Raw genomic sequence first — 16783 nt, 5'->3', positions numbered from 1 at the left:
GCAAAGAAGCAGCGCAGGGCTTTTTTTTTTCTTTTCTTTTCCCCCCTTGTCGAGTTTGCTAATATCGTTTCTGTATTGCATGCTGGTTATTGTAATGTATTAATTGAACCCCCTGTTTTTGGTTAAGCTTTGTGCGTTTTTGCAAAGATTTATTGATTTCCTTTTTAATGAAGTCTACTCGGCTGCAGCATGCAAATCATAATCAAGCAGATCAAGCAGGCTGCTGGCTTGTGTGTACTGTTGTTGCAGACCTTGTTCTTTTTTTTTTTTTTTTTTTTACTTTTGTGCAAACAGCATCTCGATTTCTAAATTCCTTTTTAAAGATTTAGTGTTTTTGTTGTGTTACAGGAAACCGTTCTACACTTACAAAGGGTTCTTTTGAATTAAGATTAACAGAAAATATAACTTGGTGGAGCATTTAATGTCCTGTTATGTGGAAAGGGAGTGTCCTTTGCAAAGTAGCTCAGGAATCGCAAATCCCCAAATTAGTCACATTCTGTAAGATAGATGTGATCCTTGTTCAAGTCTGTGCTAGGAAATGGAGCAGTCACTGCATGCAGTAATGGTTCATGCCTGCAGGTAAGGACAAAATGACTCATAAGTGTTTTTAAAGCAATTATTTTATCTGTCAATCAGATTATTACAATTTTAAGTAGCTGTTTCATTTTAAAGAAATATTTTGAGGCATTAAATGCACGTTAAGTTTTCTGACATGAAATGACCTCCTTGTGATTATTTTGTTGTTTTTATGTGATCCAGCCTGTTCACTTCTGTTTTGCTTGCCCCTGAATTTTAAGAGAAATTTTTATTTTGAAAGTTGCTTAAATCTGGAGCAGTATAATATTAATTTTATCTCATTACTTAGAATAATCATGTCAGCTGTGTGCAAAAGACCAACCGGATGTTATATTTTGCCATTTTAATAATGGGCATTGGCAAAAAAAAAAAAAAAAAGATTATGAATTTTATGCACTCAAACTATATGTTTAGCTGAAATTATTATCTAAAGTACATTTTTTATTGAATGGTTAAGCATAGAAAGAAATGATAATGTACTGAAAGCTGTCTTAAGGAAACAGGGTAAAAGACAAATCTTCCCAAATCAGCGAGTGCTGTGTGGCATGTATGGTTTAAAAAACAAAACAAAAAAAATCAAAAAGAGTAGCTTAGTTTGATTTATAAGTGTATTTGTGTAAGATGTGTAGAAGCAAATTGTATTGTCTTTCACTAGCTGTAATATAACAAAATACCAGCAATGAGAGATACAGAAAATGGTGGGGGGGAGTGGGTTGTTAAGTCACCTTTCCAAAATGGAGAGATACGAGAACAGCTTTGAGATACATTTTATTGATTTATTCAAAATTACTCATCATGAAAGAAAATGATGTTTATTTGTTTGCCTCTGTCCCACTGTGATGTCTAAAATTTTTAAATACAAGACTAATAAAATGGTGGTGATAACAGAGAGGATGATGGGGTGAAAGCAGTGGAGGAAACAGGTGTTAACTTGATTTTTGGAAAGGCTTTTCTATAGATTTGGCATTGCTGAGGAGGATTATGGTATATAATGTACGTATACATCTAGAAATATAGATTTTATGCAGCACCCTAAAACAGAACAGTCTGGTTTTGAGCAAAACATGCTCATATTTGAACCAAGGCTAGTCCTAGATGGAATGGTTCCTGTAAAGGATTATTACACATAATTAGAAGTGGATACATCTGAAATTAATTTAAATGCCATTCATTAAAAAGTAAGATTTTGTAACAGCACGATGCATAATTTTGCAATAAAGATTCAAATGTGGATGTTGTATACACACACGGGCTTCGCTCTTTTGAGGATTTAATTATGTGGTACCGTTCACCTGGAGAGTGATTCGGCACATCAGCTGCACAATTTACATGGTCGGTGATAAATTGAAAACAACAAAAAGACAAACCCAGAAACCTTTATGTATTATCTGAGATTTTTTTTTAACATAACCACATTCTTTTCATGCATCTAAAAATAGACTGAATTCTTTTTGCAAGCTGTTATGAAACAGTACTGTCTGTCCTATTAGCTTCCAGTTCCTTTCAAGGCCCTTTGCAAAATTACTGTGTGTTTTGAAGAAAAAGAGAGTAGTGATGAATGTCTGAACTGCAAAACTGTCCTCAGACTGCTGTGTAGTGAACCTGCAGTGTGTGTTTATAGCTCACATGCACAAAAATGTGCATGTTTTTGACGAAGACAAAGTGAATTCACAATTGAATATTTTTTTCATTAATTTTTGCTCTTGCTTATAGTGGTTGGACTTCTTGAGAAGCTTGAGTTGTCCGAAATGCCAGGTGGGAGATCTAAAAGAGCCCATGGCTTGTTTCTTGTTTTCCACACAAGCAGGCTGCCAGACAGTGCTCGCATGTCAGGAGGGGAAGGGAGAGGAGGTGCTTTGTGCATGCACAGAGACCGATGACATAGGAACAGAGAGAGAAGCCCATCACTTGCCTTCTGGTTTGTTTGGTTTGTGTTTTTACAGGAGAGTTTGGCGTGTTTAGCTTTTCCTGCTTGCTCGGCAAGTTCGGTATGTTATCCTGTCCTAGAGGGAAGAAACAGCAACAACAAAATGGTCAGAAGGAAGCTGGAATGTAATGGCTGGTTTGGCTGCTGTGGAAGCTCCAAGTGTTAGAAATCCTGCAGCCTTCTCTCGGGATACCTGGTTGTTAGGTTTTTAAGAGGCTTTTAGGAGACATTAGGAAGAAAGTGAGATGAACCTTTGTGGTGAGGATCCTCTGAGATGTTAAAGATATTATAGCCTTGGAAAGTAAATGAATGCAAGCCTGAGCTGTTTTTCTTAATGAGATTCCTCCTTCCTTTCCCCTCACCTCCTGCCTAGAAAAACTTTCATTTGGAGGGGGATGAGATGGGGGGATGCGAGACCTGAGTGTTGCTGTTCTGGGGGGTGTTTGGTTAGGCAGATAAAATGAGATAGCACCTTGATGTCCTGAAATGCTGAGTGTTAGTGCCATGCTCATCCGTGTTAGCAGCCTGTGGCAGCCCTCTCCCTGTGCTGGTGGGCAGCTGGAGGAGAGGCTGCCTGTGAACATCTGGGGGCTCAGGTGGCCTGCACTAACTTGTTACGCCAACCGGGCTTGCTTGCATATCTGGGCTCTTGGAAATACAGGAGCCAATAGCAGGAGATGGGCAGAGGAGGCTGGTTTTGCAAGAACCCTCAAAGAAAGCAAAAATAGTTTTATTTCTACCATCTCTGTTATGCACTCTTCCCTTCTCCTCCTTGAGTTGTAGACATTCCTTTTGCCTTTTCAAGGGCTTTTTAGAACTTGTGAGTTTCTGTGCCATTTGGGGAAAAGTCATTCTTCCACCTGCATCATTTTCTAATGCTTAGACTGTTCTCTGACAAACCTAATGCATGTAATATTTTTCTTTTTCATACTTCAGGGCAAAAAGCTTGGTGGTTTTCTTTGTTGTCATTTTTTTGAGCTCTGATTCCAGATTCTACGTATGTCATCTTAGTGATGCACCTTTATCACAAGAAGTTACTGGTAAAGGCTGTTAGCAAGGCCGATACATCTGACATATTTGGTTCTTCTGCTGCCTTTCTGCAAAGGCTTCATATACATGTTGCTTTAAAATGAATTTATGCTTCAGTGTTCTTCCAGAAAATTGTAGAAATAACATCAAAAACAAATGATGGCAGCCAAACACTCATGAGCAGTCCTAAAGTAGATAGCCATTGTGTATATAATTCAATTTTCACCGTTCTGAGGGGTTCCATAAATAGCAGAAAAAGGAAACTACTTTCAAATGACAGTAGGACAGTGAAGTTCTTGTTCAGTGTGCAGAAGTATTTGGGGTGGGGTGGTGCAGGCAAGGTTTAAGGACAACTGTTCTTTGTTTTTATTTTTGTTTGGTTTTATTTAGCCGTGAGCTATATATACCCCTCCGTCTTTGTCATTTATCTTTGCAGAGCAAGTTAAATGCATGTCTTAATGCTTTTACATGGTTTGTTCATCAGGTCATCTCAAGAATGCAGTCAGGGATAAAGTAAAGGAAGAAGAAACCTAAAATAATGGTGGGGAAGAAAAAAGATGGAGACCGAGTACACTTTGTTTTCTTTTTTAAGAAGACATCTAATGTTAGTTGATTTAAGAGGCATTGTGAAACACTGATGTTGAAAGATTCCTTGGGGTGTAGGAACACGTGGTTATTTTTTTTGTTTGTTTTGTTTCCTTAATTTAATTGTGGATGCACTGATTCTCCTGAGGCAGAAGTGTCATTTGTAATGAATTATAGAAATAAAACACGTTTAGAAGTGGAAGAACCATCAGCTCACAACATTCAGTATGACCCAGCAGTGCTGTGTGTCAGATGAATGTTTTGGAATAATTACTGGATAACAAGGCATTGTAAGATGATAATTGTATTGTTATTTGTGAAACTAACATTGAAACAAAAAATAATTATCAGAATAATGTGACTATTCAATCAGTTACGCTAACACTTAAAAATACATTTAAAACTATCTTTATCTTCCCTCTTTACATTTTTTATAGTATAAAAGAAATATTGTTTAACTTCCATTACAGGTGGTTCAAGTTATTTTCAGTAGTTGTCTGACTTTAATTTTTTGGTTTTGCTTAAAATAATGCATGATAACAGCGAACAATGTGTATTAGTTCCCTGTTTTCAAAATTGCAAGCTAATCCTGCTATTTGTTGTACTTTATCTTAGAAGTAGGGAGGAAATTATCCTATCTTCATGTGGGATGGAAGCTGTTTATCCAGAGAGGCATTTTCTTCGCTGGAGAACTAAATGTGTTCAATAACAGTGTGTCTGTGTAACTATATTAGACCAGATACTTAATTTCAGATTACTAAAATTGGACTGAAACAAATGCTGCCATTTGTGTATTTTTCATATTAAAGGTTTCACATACTAATTGTTTTATTGTGACAGACTTAAGTGAAGTATGAAAGGATGCAGAGGCTAGGGATGCTGCAGCTTGCCACTGTGCACGTTTAGGAAAGAAAAACAGAAATAACATGAAGAAGCCACTTGCAGAGCAGCTTTTTCATTCAAGGTGATATTTTTAGGGTGCACTTTGTACTTTTTTTTTAGAGCTGATAGTGCCTGTATCAGCTCATCAATAAGGTTTAAAAAGGTTTAGAATTTGGAGTGTATTTTATTTTTCCATGACAGGAGTTTTTTTATTCCTGTTTCTGTCTGGAATTTCTGCTATATGTTAAGAAAATCACATATTTTGATATTTAGTCACAAGTAAAATGTATCATTAGTGTCCCTATTTTTCAGATTATCTTCTATTCACTACTTAATATTTCTATTTTTTATTTTTAGGAGCTTTTCATCATGCAGGCATCTGAGATATTTATTACAGGGAGGTTTCTCATACCTTCTGAAAACACAAATCTCGATTGTTGGCACTTACTGTTGGAACTAAGATGGGAGGTCTTGGGGAAAGAGAGAGATTGAAGGTGCTGGGGAGCTGTATGAGATTCTCCTGTGTGAGAACTGTCCTTCACTGGAAACTAATTCAAGCAATCCAGTGATGATTATAACAGTTAATGGCTAAAAAAAGCATGAAAAAGATTGAAAACATACGCTTTGAACAATGTACTTTCTCTTTCCAAGCTAAATGTATGTATCCAATTCTACTTTGGCATAAAAGATCAGAGAAAAAGTAATGTTTAATTTTAAGCAAATCCTTTCCTGTTCCGAATTTAGTCCAGTTTCATGACTTGAGACTTTTTTGCCTAATCACTGTCTTAATCATGACTTCAGTAAAATTCCCACCGCAGGCCCTAGACAAGTGGTCTGGGAACACTGTCTGACAGATTGCACAAAACACTATGTACCTATACCAGATTAATGCTTTTCTGTTGTCAGTGTGCTGTTACAGAACAAACTAATTTGAGGTTTTCTGCATGTTCTCATTCTGTACTTACAAATGAATAGTGAAATGTTCAGATGTTTATGTAATTTCATAAATTTACTATGATGTTTTTGCGCATTTTCATTGATACGCAATTGATGCAGTTGTCATGAGGTGCTAAGCAGCAAGTTAAGCAAATTTGTGCCCATTTAAGCATTCTATTTTCTTACATATTTTATCTATTATAAGCATATTATCAGGATAATTGCAATATCTCAGCTCTGAGTTGCTGTGAATCTTGCCATACAGCTTAGAGAATATCAATCCAGTCTTTGCATGATTGAAGAATACCTCTTCTCTCCAAAGGTTTTGTGACCAGAAGGTGTCTTACTAGAAGTTCTTAGGAACTTTACACTCTTTACCCAATTTCTAACCTAGACGCTTCTTATTTCCTTCAAGACTTACCCTTAGGATTGGGTAAGCTCTCTGCCAAAATCCAGTCAGTATTACTTTAAAAAAATATATGTGAAAGTCATCTCACCTAGGATGCCTACCAAACTCATGCTGCCGGTGGTGACTAGGTGGAAGGTGAATTAATCCTCTTTCTTTTGCCTCTCTCTTCCTCTCTTTTTATTCTTTAAAGTTCCGATTACAAAACGAACATATGGAGCTCCAAGTTCTGCCTGTGTTATATATGTTACAGTTGAAGGAGTGCCAGTTGTTTACCAGGTTCATCTACACAACTCTCCTCATCTGCTTATGGCTGTAGGTCCATCAGGCTGGTTGATCGCTTCTCTTCTGTGACTGGACAGTGCTCAAGGCCAGAAGCACATCCCCAGCAGATGTTCTGTTTGTATGAAATTTTGGCCACTCTGTTTAACAGGATGTTCAGATGGCACTTTAAATAAGCTTTCTGTACTGAGTGATGTGTCCTAATTCTAGCTTTATCTTGCTGGTTTCCAAAACAATGAATTACTGTAGATTGGTGATACCCACATTTAGTAAAAGATCATATTTGTTCTCTTGAAAGCTTGTGAAACACTTGTATATCAGTGTTCTGCTGGCTAATCTTTAAAGACTCATTTTTCTCCCATAACTCAGAGCAATGTATTTACATGGAAGGAAGAAGTTTTTACAGCTACTTAGTTTGGCAAAGTGACATTGGAGTAACGTCAAATATTTTTAAAGTTTGGTGCTTTGTTTTTGTGAAGCAACTTCTTGGGCCCCAAATCTATCCTTCCTTCTGTTGTTCAGTGCTACTGTGCATGGGGATAGTGTATATCTTTTGCGGGGACAGAAGAGTGTGTCCAGAGAAGGGCTATGGAGCTGGTGAAGGGCCTGGAGCACAAGTTCTGTGAGGAGCGGCTGAGGGACCTGGGGTTGTTGTGTCTGGAGAAGAGGAGGCTCAGGGCAGACCTCATTGCTCCCTACAGCTGCCTGAAAGGAAGGTGTGGGGAGCTGGGGGTCAGCCTCATCTCACAGGTAACCAGTGATAGGACTAGAGGGAATGGCCTCAAGTTGTGCCAGGGGAGGTTCAGGCTGGAAATGAGGAGACATTTCTTCTCAGAAAGAGCAGTCAGGCACTGGGACGGGTTGCCCAGGGTGGTGGTGGAGTCACCGTCCCTGGGGGTGTTCAAGGAAAGGTTGGACGTGGTGCTTAGGGACATGGTTTAGTGGGTGACATTGGTGGTAGGGGGATGGTTGGACCAGATGATCTTGGAGGGCTTTTCCAGCCTTAAAGATTCTGTGATTCTAAGGCCATACTGGTGTAGAAGCTATTCTTAAGCTATGGTGTTTTTTTTCTGTGTTGTCAAAGCTTAAATATTAGCAGTAGTTTTGGCAGAAACTGAGAGAATCGTTTTTGTCCTTGTTATAAAGAGGCAGTATTTTATTTTGTAACTGTTACTACAGGTAGAGGATCAAAATATCCAACAATGATTTTTTTTTTGTTGAAGTGGAAAGGGGCTCTGAAATGCATGAGGTTTTCAGTGTGCAGCCATTTTGTTACTTTCTATCCAGCATCATGACCACAGATTCTCATTGTCTTTTTTCCTTCAGCTGCTCTAGCCACTGCCCAGAAGCATTCACTTCCTGCCATGCCCCCATATGAAATGGACAGATCACCCTCTGTTTATTCCATGCCATAAACTAGAATTGTTTGGAATTAGCTGTTTTTTATGAATCCTTCTATGAAAGGGTTACCTTACCCATTGGAGACTGTGCGGAGGTATTCTCAGAGTGGTGCTTTGTCATCTCCAGATTGCCAGTGTAAAGCCCTTCTGATGGGTCCTGTTGCTTATGTGACAAAAATCAGGAATTTCCTCTGTTGCCTGGTATCTTAGCTGTGAGAGGTGTCTGCTTCTGGGAAAACTAATACTGCTTTGGATCAAGACTTCCCTAAGAGATATGAAAAAGATGATCGACTGCAGTGATTCTGAAGTAAATTTTATCAATTAAAACATTTCTAATATAAGTAAGAGTCCAAAGTCTTTGTATACATGGTTTGAAGTCTCACTTGGCTCCATCCCAGGTAATTCATGTGTCAGAGTATCGGTCTAGATGGCCAAATAAAAAAAAGATGGTCTTCCTCAGTATGCTTGTATTTCACAGCAAAAGCGAAAACACAGAGCTTACAAGGCAACAAAGACAAAAGTGAACAAAAAAATATCTTCCCTATCTTACAAGTACATTTGCTATCTGTGGGTAGATTTCTGAGGCCATAAATTAGTGTTGACTCTATTCCTTTGGCACTGTGGCTGCAGTATGCGTGTTTTTTTGTGCACACCACTAGTATTTAGAGGGGCAGGCAAACCTGTTAAATATGTTTGTGTAATTTCATTTACATCTGCTTTGTTTTATCTGTGTTTTTGCTTCATTTGTGTTACTCTGCCATTATAATGGTGTACAGTTGAGTCCTGACTTCAAAAGAAAACACATAAAGACCCAGTAAAGATTCCTTTCAAACGTGGAATTTCAAGGGCTATTAAAAGAACCAGAGGATGTCCAATTGCAGTAGAAGGGTGCCTGAGAATGCTAATACATTTTTTTTCTGCGGTTGTTTAAATACCGAATTGTTTACAAAATGTCGTAGCAGAACAGAATTGAGTGAGTTCCAGCAAATGCCAGGACACCGTAAACAGGCACAGGACTTTTATCCTGAACTCAAATCAAGGGTGGATTTATACTCGTCTCCTTCCAAGTGTTACTGATAGCTTTGCTAAGAAACTTGTCTCTCTACAGCCATGCCAGGTGTTAGAGGTAGCCAAAGCTGGAGGGCTCTAGGTCCCATGGGCATATCTTCCATCCCACCTAAAGAGATAAGTGCAAGGCTGCTGCAGATCCTGAGTCCCCAGGGCCAGCCCCTAATGAGGCTGAGCACTTATTCCCAGTAGGTGTGCGTGCACACACACACACAACACACACAAAATGCACACGCAGCTGGCCACGTGGACCAGCAGAGAGACAAAACAATGCTTTTATTGGTACCCACGTAAGCATACACAGAGCACTCTGACAGGGTCTGCGCAGGTTGCCCAGTCCTGCTCCTCCTTCCAACAGCTTAGGGTTGCAAGTCCCCCTCGTAGCTGTTTCGAACTGGTCTAGTAGCTGACACCAAGGCCCAGTGGTCTTCCCTCGTTGTTGGCCCCTAGACTCTTGAGCCCCCAAGGTTTGTTCTTGCTCCAGTTGCTGGTAGGTAAGAGGTCTCTCATACCTACTTGCTGGCTAGTCTGGCTGGAAATTTGCTGAAGTTCACACACTCAGAATGAAAAGTGCACCCACAAGGAAGATAGAAATAGGATTTAATGGCAATATGAGAGACTGTCGTAATCAACTGGAAAGCTCAGACAAATGTACTTACCAGCCATCCATCCGCACTGCCCCATTTATCCTCTTCTGCTGCTGTTTTTCCATGCTTGTTTCTCCCTTATCCACCTTTGTTCCTGTCTTTCTCCACCTCTAGTGCCTTTCCCTAATTATTTCATAATGGCTTCTGTATTCCCACGATCCCATAGCAAGTTTTACACAATCCCAAAGTGTTATTTCTCCCCGCATCCCATAAATCTTGTACCCCTTAAGGCAATAACCTTTAGCTTTTACGGTGTTTCTGGGGAGAGAGTTTCCTCCTTGAGTCTTTTTGGTGGGTTTCTCACTGGGGGACAATGGTCTAGTTGGTGGTCTTGAGAGTAGCTGATTCAGGTGCTCCATTTTCACTGATTAGCTTGCTAGGATTTCTCTGCCTGTTGTTTTTCTGCTGATCCTTGCTGGCTCTGCTTTTATTGTGATTACCCTTTAATCAGATAACCTAACACTAGTCTCCCAGTCACACCTGTCAAAACTGGTTTTAGGGCTGTTTGAATTTCTGGCAATCTGACACGGCCATCCAAAAGATTACAATCAGCTGAGGATACCAAATCCTCGATTCCTTCGCTGCTACTACTCAGTCTTGAAATTTCAAGTTGGAGAGTTGGCTACTTAACTCGTTTGTAGACTTGCATTTCTGGAAAGGAAAACTGAGGTGTCTTCTTACAGTGTGTTAAATATATACTCTGTGCTTCAGATTTACACCTGCTGGAGTCGTTAGCCTCATACATCTAATGAAGACAAAGCTCAGCAATGACCACAAGCAAGTAGTGCTACTTACTCTGCCAAACTTGTCTTCTGTGCTTGTTGCAAAACCCACTTGAGGTAAGGTAGTGCAGAGTTATATAATAATAGGTAAGGTGTTCTGGGGCATAATCCAGCTCAGACTGGCCATCCTACCTCTGCTCCTCCTGGTCCAGAAAAGAAAAGAGCTATCTGATAATAACAATTAAAAATTATTTCTTGTGCCAGCTAAAAAACAAACAAACAAACGCATATCCTTGTTTAGAAGAGGAGTGGTGTCCCTAAGGTGGACAGGAAGGCTATTGTTAATTTGACCTGCAAGACCTGCAGATTGCTCAATTCCATTACAGGGTAGCTGAACAGGCAAAAAAACAAACAAACAAACAAACAAAAACCAACAAAAACAGACCCACACCACACATTAGCCAATATTTGGCTATCTGACATCTGTATTCAGAAAACCTGGCATGTATTTTTTCTAATATAAGAGCCCAAAAGCTAGCTAGTACTTGAGGCTTTGCCAAGTTGCTTCTCTCAGGAAGAAAAATAGATTATGTGATTTGAGGGTTGTGAGATTTTTGTGTGTGCACAGCCCTGTTTATTTACAAAGAATGTAAACAGAGCTCTGTTTGCTTGAGCAGAGTAGAAACAAAGTGCAACAGGCAGCTATTTTGCTGATGTTTTCAAGTCTGCCTGTCTAGCAAGTGCTGTACTTAGGGGGGAAAAAAAAGAAATACTAAATGAAAAAACCACACGACTCTCTTTCCTGAGATCACACAGGCAGAGTATTTTTACTGTTTTTTTTCTGCCTGCTACACAGAGGCATCTGTAACTGCGAGCAGTTTTTCCCAACTCCTTTAATTTCATAATTGATATTTAGAAAATTCTTTAATGCACACACCTTACAGTCTGCCTGGATTTGATGCGTCAGTGCTTTGGACAGTGTTTTTCAGTTTATTTACAGCTGTTACATAAAAGAGCTGATGTTGCTTTTCTACTTGGACCAAAAAGAAAGGTATTCAGCCCAACCTTCCGCCCTGATCGCAGCCAAGTGCAGAATTATTTAGAGCGTAGCGTGATCACAGCCATCAATTTTTTAGGATAACAATGGCAGACTTAAAAAATAGCTTTCCAAAGAAGCCTTTATGCACCATGTAATACCTTTATTTGCTCGCTGGACTCTGTGGTTTCCTCACAGGTCACATTGCATGGCATCCCAAGACTCCTGCCCTTTACTGCAAATAGCTCTGCTCAGGCCTTTCCTGTGGACAGGTGGGAGCTGCTTTAGGATCTCTGTTCGCCACTTCCCAGGCTTCTGCCAGCTCTTCCCTGGGCTTCTCCGGAGCAAGATTCTGTAGATCTAACCCATTCTGTGCGCGTTTGTTTGTTTTTCTTCTAAGTCACCGCTCTTTCTTGTACAGGCAGGCTGGCTGTAGGTTACCATACGATGGTTGGACCAAGCCTTTGTGAGTTGGCTGGATCTGACTGACACGCAGGCATGCGTTTCCTTCCTCGGCTCCTGGAGGCTTCTGTGACTCGCACAGCTTCCTGCCTCCCTCAACCTCTTCTAAGATGTAGCTGTTTTGTCCATGACCAGCAGTTCACGCATATGCTGTTGCCTGTAAGAAGAAATCTGAGATTCGTTTGCAGTGGAGTTTTATCTCAGAGCTTTCCCTTCATTCCCTGCCTCAGGTCTTGTTCTTGTTGTCCACTCCTTGTATTCAGATACCATCTGCTCCCAGTCCTCTGCAGGCTGTTTGCTTTGTTATCCCGTGTTTGATTTTGTGCTTTTTTAAAGTTTATTTCTAAGTACCAGTACATCGAAGGAGATAAGGATTATGTGAAGTGAAAGTTACAGATGTGAAAATATGGTAGTACTTCACGTACTTCTGTATATATGCTTTTTTCTTTGACAAAGGTTTTATAATAATCTAGGTATGTTAGCTTATAACAGAGTTAACAAGTGGAATAATAGAATTTATTCAGACGTAGGAAAAAAAAAATGGTCCAATTGGAAAGACAGAAATGTTAGCGGCTTAAATTGTATTTAACAATGATAAAACACTACTAGTGTCTCTTGTTTATCTTGGCATTTGCTAGACTTGTGATACCGTTTGCAATAACATCCTGATAGACAAACTGATGAAGTATGGGCCAGGTGAGGAGGATTGAGATCTGGCTGAACTGTTGGGCTTACAGGGCTGTGAGCAGTGTCACGGTGTCCAGCTGGAGGCCAGTCACCACCCAGTACTCCAGCGGTCGCCCTTTCCTGGGGCCAGGACTGTTTAACATCTTTGTTAGTGACCAGGGTGATGGAACAAAGTGCACCCGCAGTGAGTTTGCAGACAAAACAACTCCGGGAGCAGTGCCTGGTGCCTCAGATGGCTGTGCTGCCTGGAGAAATGAACCTCGTGCAGTTCAACCCAGGGAAATGCCGAGTCCTGCACCTGGGTGGGAACAGCCCCAGGCACCGGTAAAGGCTGGGGGCCCACCCGCTGGAAAACAGCTTGGCAGAAAAGGACCTGACGGACAGCAAGCTGAATGGGAGCCAGCAATGAGGCTGAGCGCTGCCAGCAGGCCAAGGGAGGTGATTCTTCCCCTCTCTGCCGTCCTGGTGAGACACATGGGAGGGAGAAAGAGAGGGATGAACTGGAGCAGGTCCAGTAAAAGGCCGCAAAAGATGATGAAGGACTCGCAGACAGCTTCTCCTGTCATATGAGGAGAGGCCTGGAGTGATGGGGTTGTTGAGCCGTGAGGAGAGACGTCTCAGGGAGATCAGCGTGTACGAACTGATCCTGATGGAGGCAATAAGGCGGACAGACCTGTCAGTGCTGCCCAGCGACAGGAGAAGAGGCAGAAGGCACAAACTGAAATGCAGTCAACTCCGTACAGACATAAGGAAAACTGTGTTTGTTATATTAAGGGTGGTTGAACACAGAGCGCAGGTTGCCCTGAGAGGTGAGGAATCACCATCCGTGGAGATGTTCAGCACCCAGCTGGACATGGTCCTGAGCAGCCTGCTCCAGGTAAGCCTCCTCCGAGCCACCAGGTTGGACCTGGTGACCTCCAGAGGCCCCTTCCAACCTCAGCTGTCCTGCTGCTCTGTGAAAACAGTATTCGGACAAAGCTTGCTTTCTGAAATTCAGCTAACACTTTAATAGGAAACACGCATACTAGATTTCTTAAAAGCTATTACTTTTTGATTGAAAATAAAGCCTCCTTACATTAGGAGTTTGTTTTTCAGGCTTCTGTACTTCAACTGTAATCATAAGATTGGGCACTCTTAGCTGGTCATCTTTTTCTGTTGAAAGCACCTTTGCAGTAGCCAAGTAATTCACAAGAGAGCACACGGCTTTGTTTTGTATTGCTCTTCATATTCTTGTTTGTTGGCCATAGTGAAACCCAGCTTGAAAAGAAAAGCCAGTTCCAAAGATGACCATCTGGTCCAGTTCTTGCACTCTTGTTTTGTCTACGGCAGTAACAAGGGCTTTGCTAGGCTTACAACGCTTCTTTCTTTCTTTTTTTTCCTCTGGCTGTTTTTTTAGGATTCACTTTAGTGCTCAGTGTTTTTGCAGTTTTTCCATCTAGGGAAGGGATTGGGGTCTCAGACCTCCAGGCAGAAGTTTTACAGTGGACTTGGAGCAGACGAGGATAGTCAGTAAGGGAGGCATTTGCTTGCTGTTGATCATCAGCATCATGTATTTCAGAAACGCAGACTGTTACTGCTTCTTATTTTCTGCTGGTCTGAGCTAATTATGCTTTTCACCTAGTAAATGTTCAGCAGCTTCTAAAATAAGGTTTTCTTTTTTTTTTTTTTTTTTTGCTTCATGATAAATTCATATCCATAATTGTTACGGAGAAAGCTTTTAACTGAATTAATTAACTTAATTAACAATGTGATAATTTAACTCCTTCAAGACATTTGACTGATTTACTTGTCATAAGCCAAACAATACAGAACCTTTCCTGTTCTTGGGCAATTTCATCTTAATTCACCAGTGACAAAGGTGTTTAAATATTATTTTAGTTTCTGTAGAAACTGTTGTGAGGCAGTAACTGGGCAAACTGCAACAGTTTCTTCATAATGAAACACCTAGGAAGTTATTTTTGCCCGTGACTTGTATCTCAGTAATACAAAGTAAACTGCAGATACTCAAAATTTTTTTAAAAAAATAAATAAATAAAAGAAAAAAGGAACACTGTTCACTGGGTATGCTTAGGATTGAAATTTGGTAATGAGAATTTTTGGTAGAAAAAGAAGAAGATTTGGAATACATAACTTATTTAGTGTTTTATCCTTAATTGAAATTAGAAAATTGTATTTCAAATAAATAAGGCTAAAACCTGCTAATTCTGAGTGTAATGCAGCTAGATGCCAGCGTGGGTACTGGTGCGCAGGGATTTACTTGCAAAATCCATTGCACTGCATTGGTGCATGGTTAGGATAGGCCTGTTGTGATAACAAGGTTAGGATTGGTGCGTGGTTAGGATAGGCCTGTTGTGATAATAAGTGGGCTACTGCTATTTTTGCTCAAATGTGAACTTGAATGATTTACATTGCAGCAGATAAAAGGAAGGAGGCAACATTCCAGTTGGTGTTAAGTCCCACCTGCGTCTGTTTTGTGTCCTCTGTTTTGTTCCTTGCATTGCTTGGATAGGACATCAAGTTGCGATGTAGCTTTTCAAGTAGTGCTGGTGAACCTGCTAAACACTGAAGAATCAGAATCAGTAGATAATCGAGAAGGAAAATAATTCCTGCTCAATGAGAGTGAATTTTTGGAAGCAGGGTTATGTGGTGTTCATAGGGGAAAATACTGACAAGAGTTTCATACTCGGTCTACTGGTCTACAGAATTCAATCACAGACTGCTTTGGGCGATCACACAAACCATTTCCTATTTTCACTGTAATAAAATTTATGTTGTTTAAAGAGTTTTGAGACGGTGAACTTAGAATTAGATTCTGTAGAATCCCTTTTGCTCTGAGATGTTTTGTTTTTTTTTTAAAGTTGTGTGTATATGGGCAGTGATGAGCATAATTAATTTGTTTAAATTGATATAGGGAGGAAGGGATTGGTGTATATAGTGTTGGTTTTTTTTCTTCCAGTAATCTAGTCCTTTTTTAATCAAGTCGTCTTGAGTTAGAAATCAAAGTTTTGTAATATAAAATATAAGTGTGGTTTGAAAATCTTGAAGTTTCTTCTGGTTACTTTTTGGCATGTTTGTTACTGCTGTTAGCATTCAATTCTATAATTTCATAGTAATGCAGAAGTCTGCTCTCAATCACAATTTTGTTTCACTGCATGCATTAGAAATTGCTGAATTTCCATCAAAATACAGAACAGGGTTCTCTTGGGCCAGACTGGAGGCTTTAAATTGCTGTTGTGTGGAGTTGTGTCAGCAAGTACCAGAGGAGATGATGTGTTCTGTGTGAGTCACTAACTGCGTGGTGAGATGGAAGCTGAAGAGTTTGTAAGTTTTTTCATTATTGTTTGGTTTGTTGATATGACTTCAAAATGAAAGTCTTAAGGGAAGAAGCAATTACTAGAAATTACAAAATGTGCTATTTATGTTAAAGTTAAGGAGCAAAAAGTGTTTTGAAATATGAGGAAGGGGCAGTAACGTTTATACTGTAGAAATAACTACATCCTTTCTCAGTATCTTTTTTCCTAGTTTTATGGGCTTCATGCAACTTAATTTGGGCAGATACGTCTAGTTATTGCTACTTACTGCTCCAGTGTTGCTGACATGGCTAGTTTATTTTTTGCAAAATCAGTTAAATGTACTGTGTTTTACTTAAGGCATATCATGTATTCTTTAAGGTTTCTTGTTTGGTGTTTTTTTTAACAGTTTGAGTCAATTGTACCTTGTTGTCTTGGCGTACTTCAGAACAGTGCTTGCTGATGTTGAACTGGAATCCGTAAACATAATTAAGACGGTGGTGGTGTTATGATGTAATTAGGTTCAGTAATGATATAAACACAAAGGGGAAATCTATTATTCACAAGAGATGCTAACCTCTCTTTCGTTGTCTGTTTGATTGTGGTTTGTCTGTTTGCAAGTTTTCTTGTAAGTGACTTGTTTTTTTTAAAGAAGGGGGTTCTCATTGTGAAAGATGCAAGTGTATGCTTCTTCCAAATAAAGTGACTAGCGAAAGACATGGTATGGGTACTCTGAATGATATTTCTACAGTAGATGTTTTTTAGAATGAGACTTCAGTTTTGAGGAATTCTATTTAACGGCTTCCAGCAAAGCATAGGTATAATGGCACGTATAAATGTAGTATGTC

At 39.8% G+C, this 16783-nt stretch overlaps 1 protein-coding gene across 6 annotated transcripts in view; it reads left to right on the top strand.

The window, feature by feature from the left end:
* Positions 1-16783, top strand: part of SRPK2 (SRSF protein kinase 2) — a 144888-nt gene that overhangs the window by 51980 nt on the left and 76125 nt on the right. The window contains exon 1 of one of the 6 annotated variants that reach the window (XM_040544591.1): positions 524-579. The exons of the other annotated variants lie outside the window; for them this stretch is intronic. Within the exon in view, the coding sequence (XP_040400525.1) occupies positions 539-579 (41 nt within the window). The 5' untranslated portion in view covers positions 524-538. Of the gene's footprint in view, positions 1-523; positions 580-16783 lie in introns of those variants that run through there. 6 annotated transcript variants of the gene reach the window in all.

Source organism: Cygnus olor, chromosome 1, assembly GCF_009769625.2.
Source record: "Cygnus olor isolate bCygOlo1 chromosome 1, bCygOlo1.pri.v2, whole genome shotgun sequence".
NCBI classification, from domain to species: Eukaryota; Metazoa; Chordata; class Aves; order Anseriformes; family Anatidae; genus Cygnus; species Cygnus olor.
Note: the sequence above shows the minus strand (reverse complement) of the source record. Positions and strands in the feature narration are given on the sequence as shown.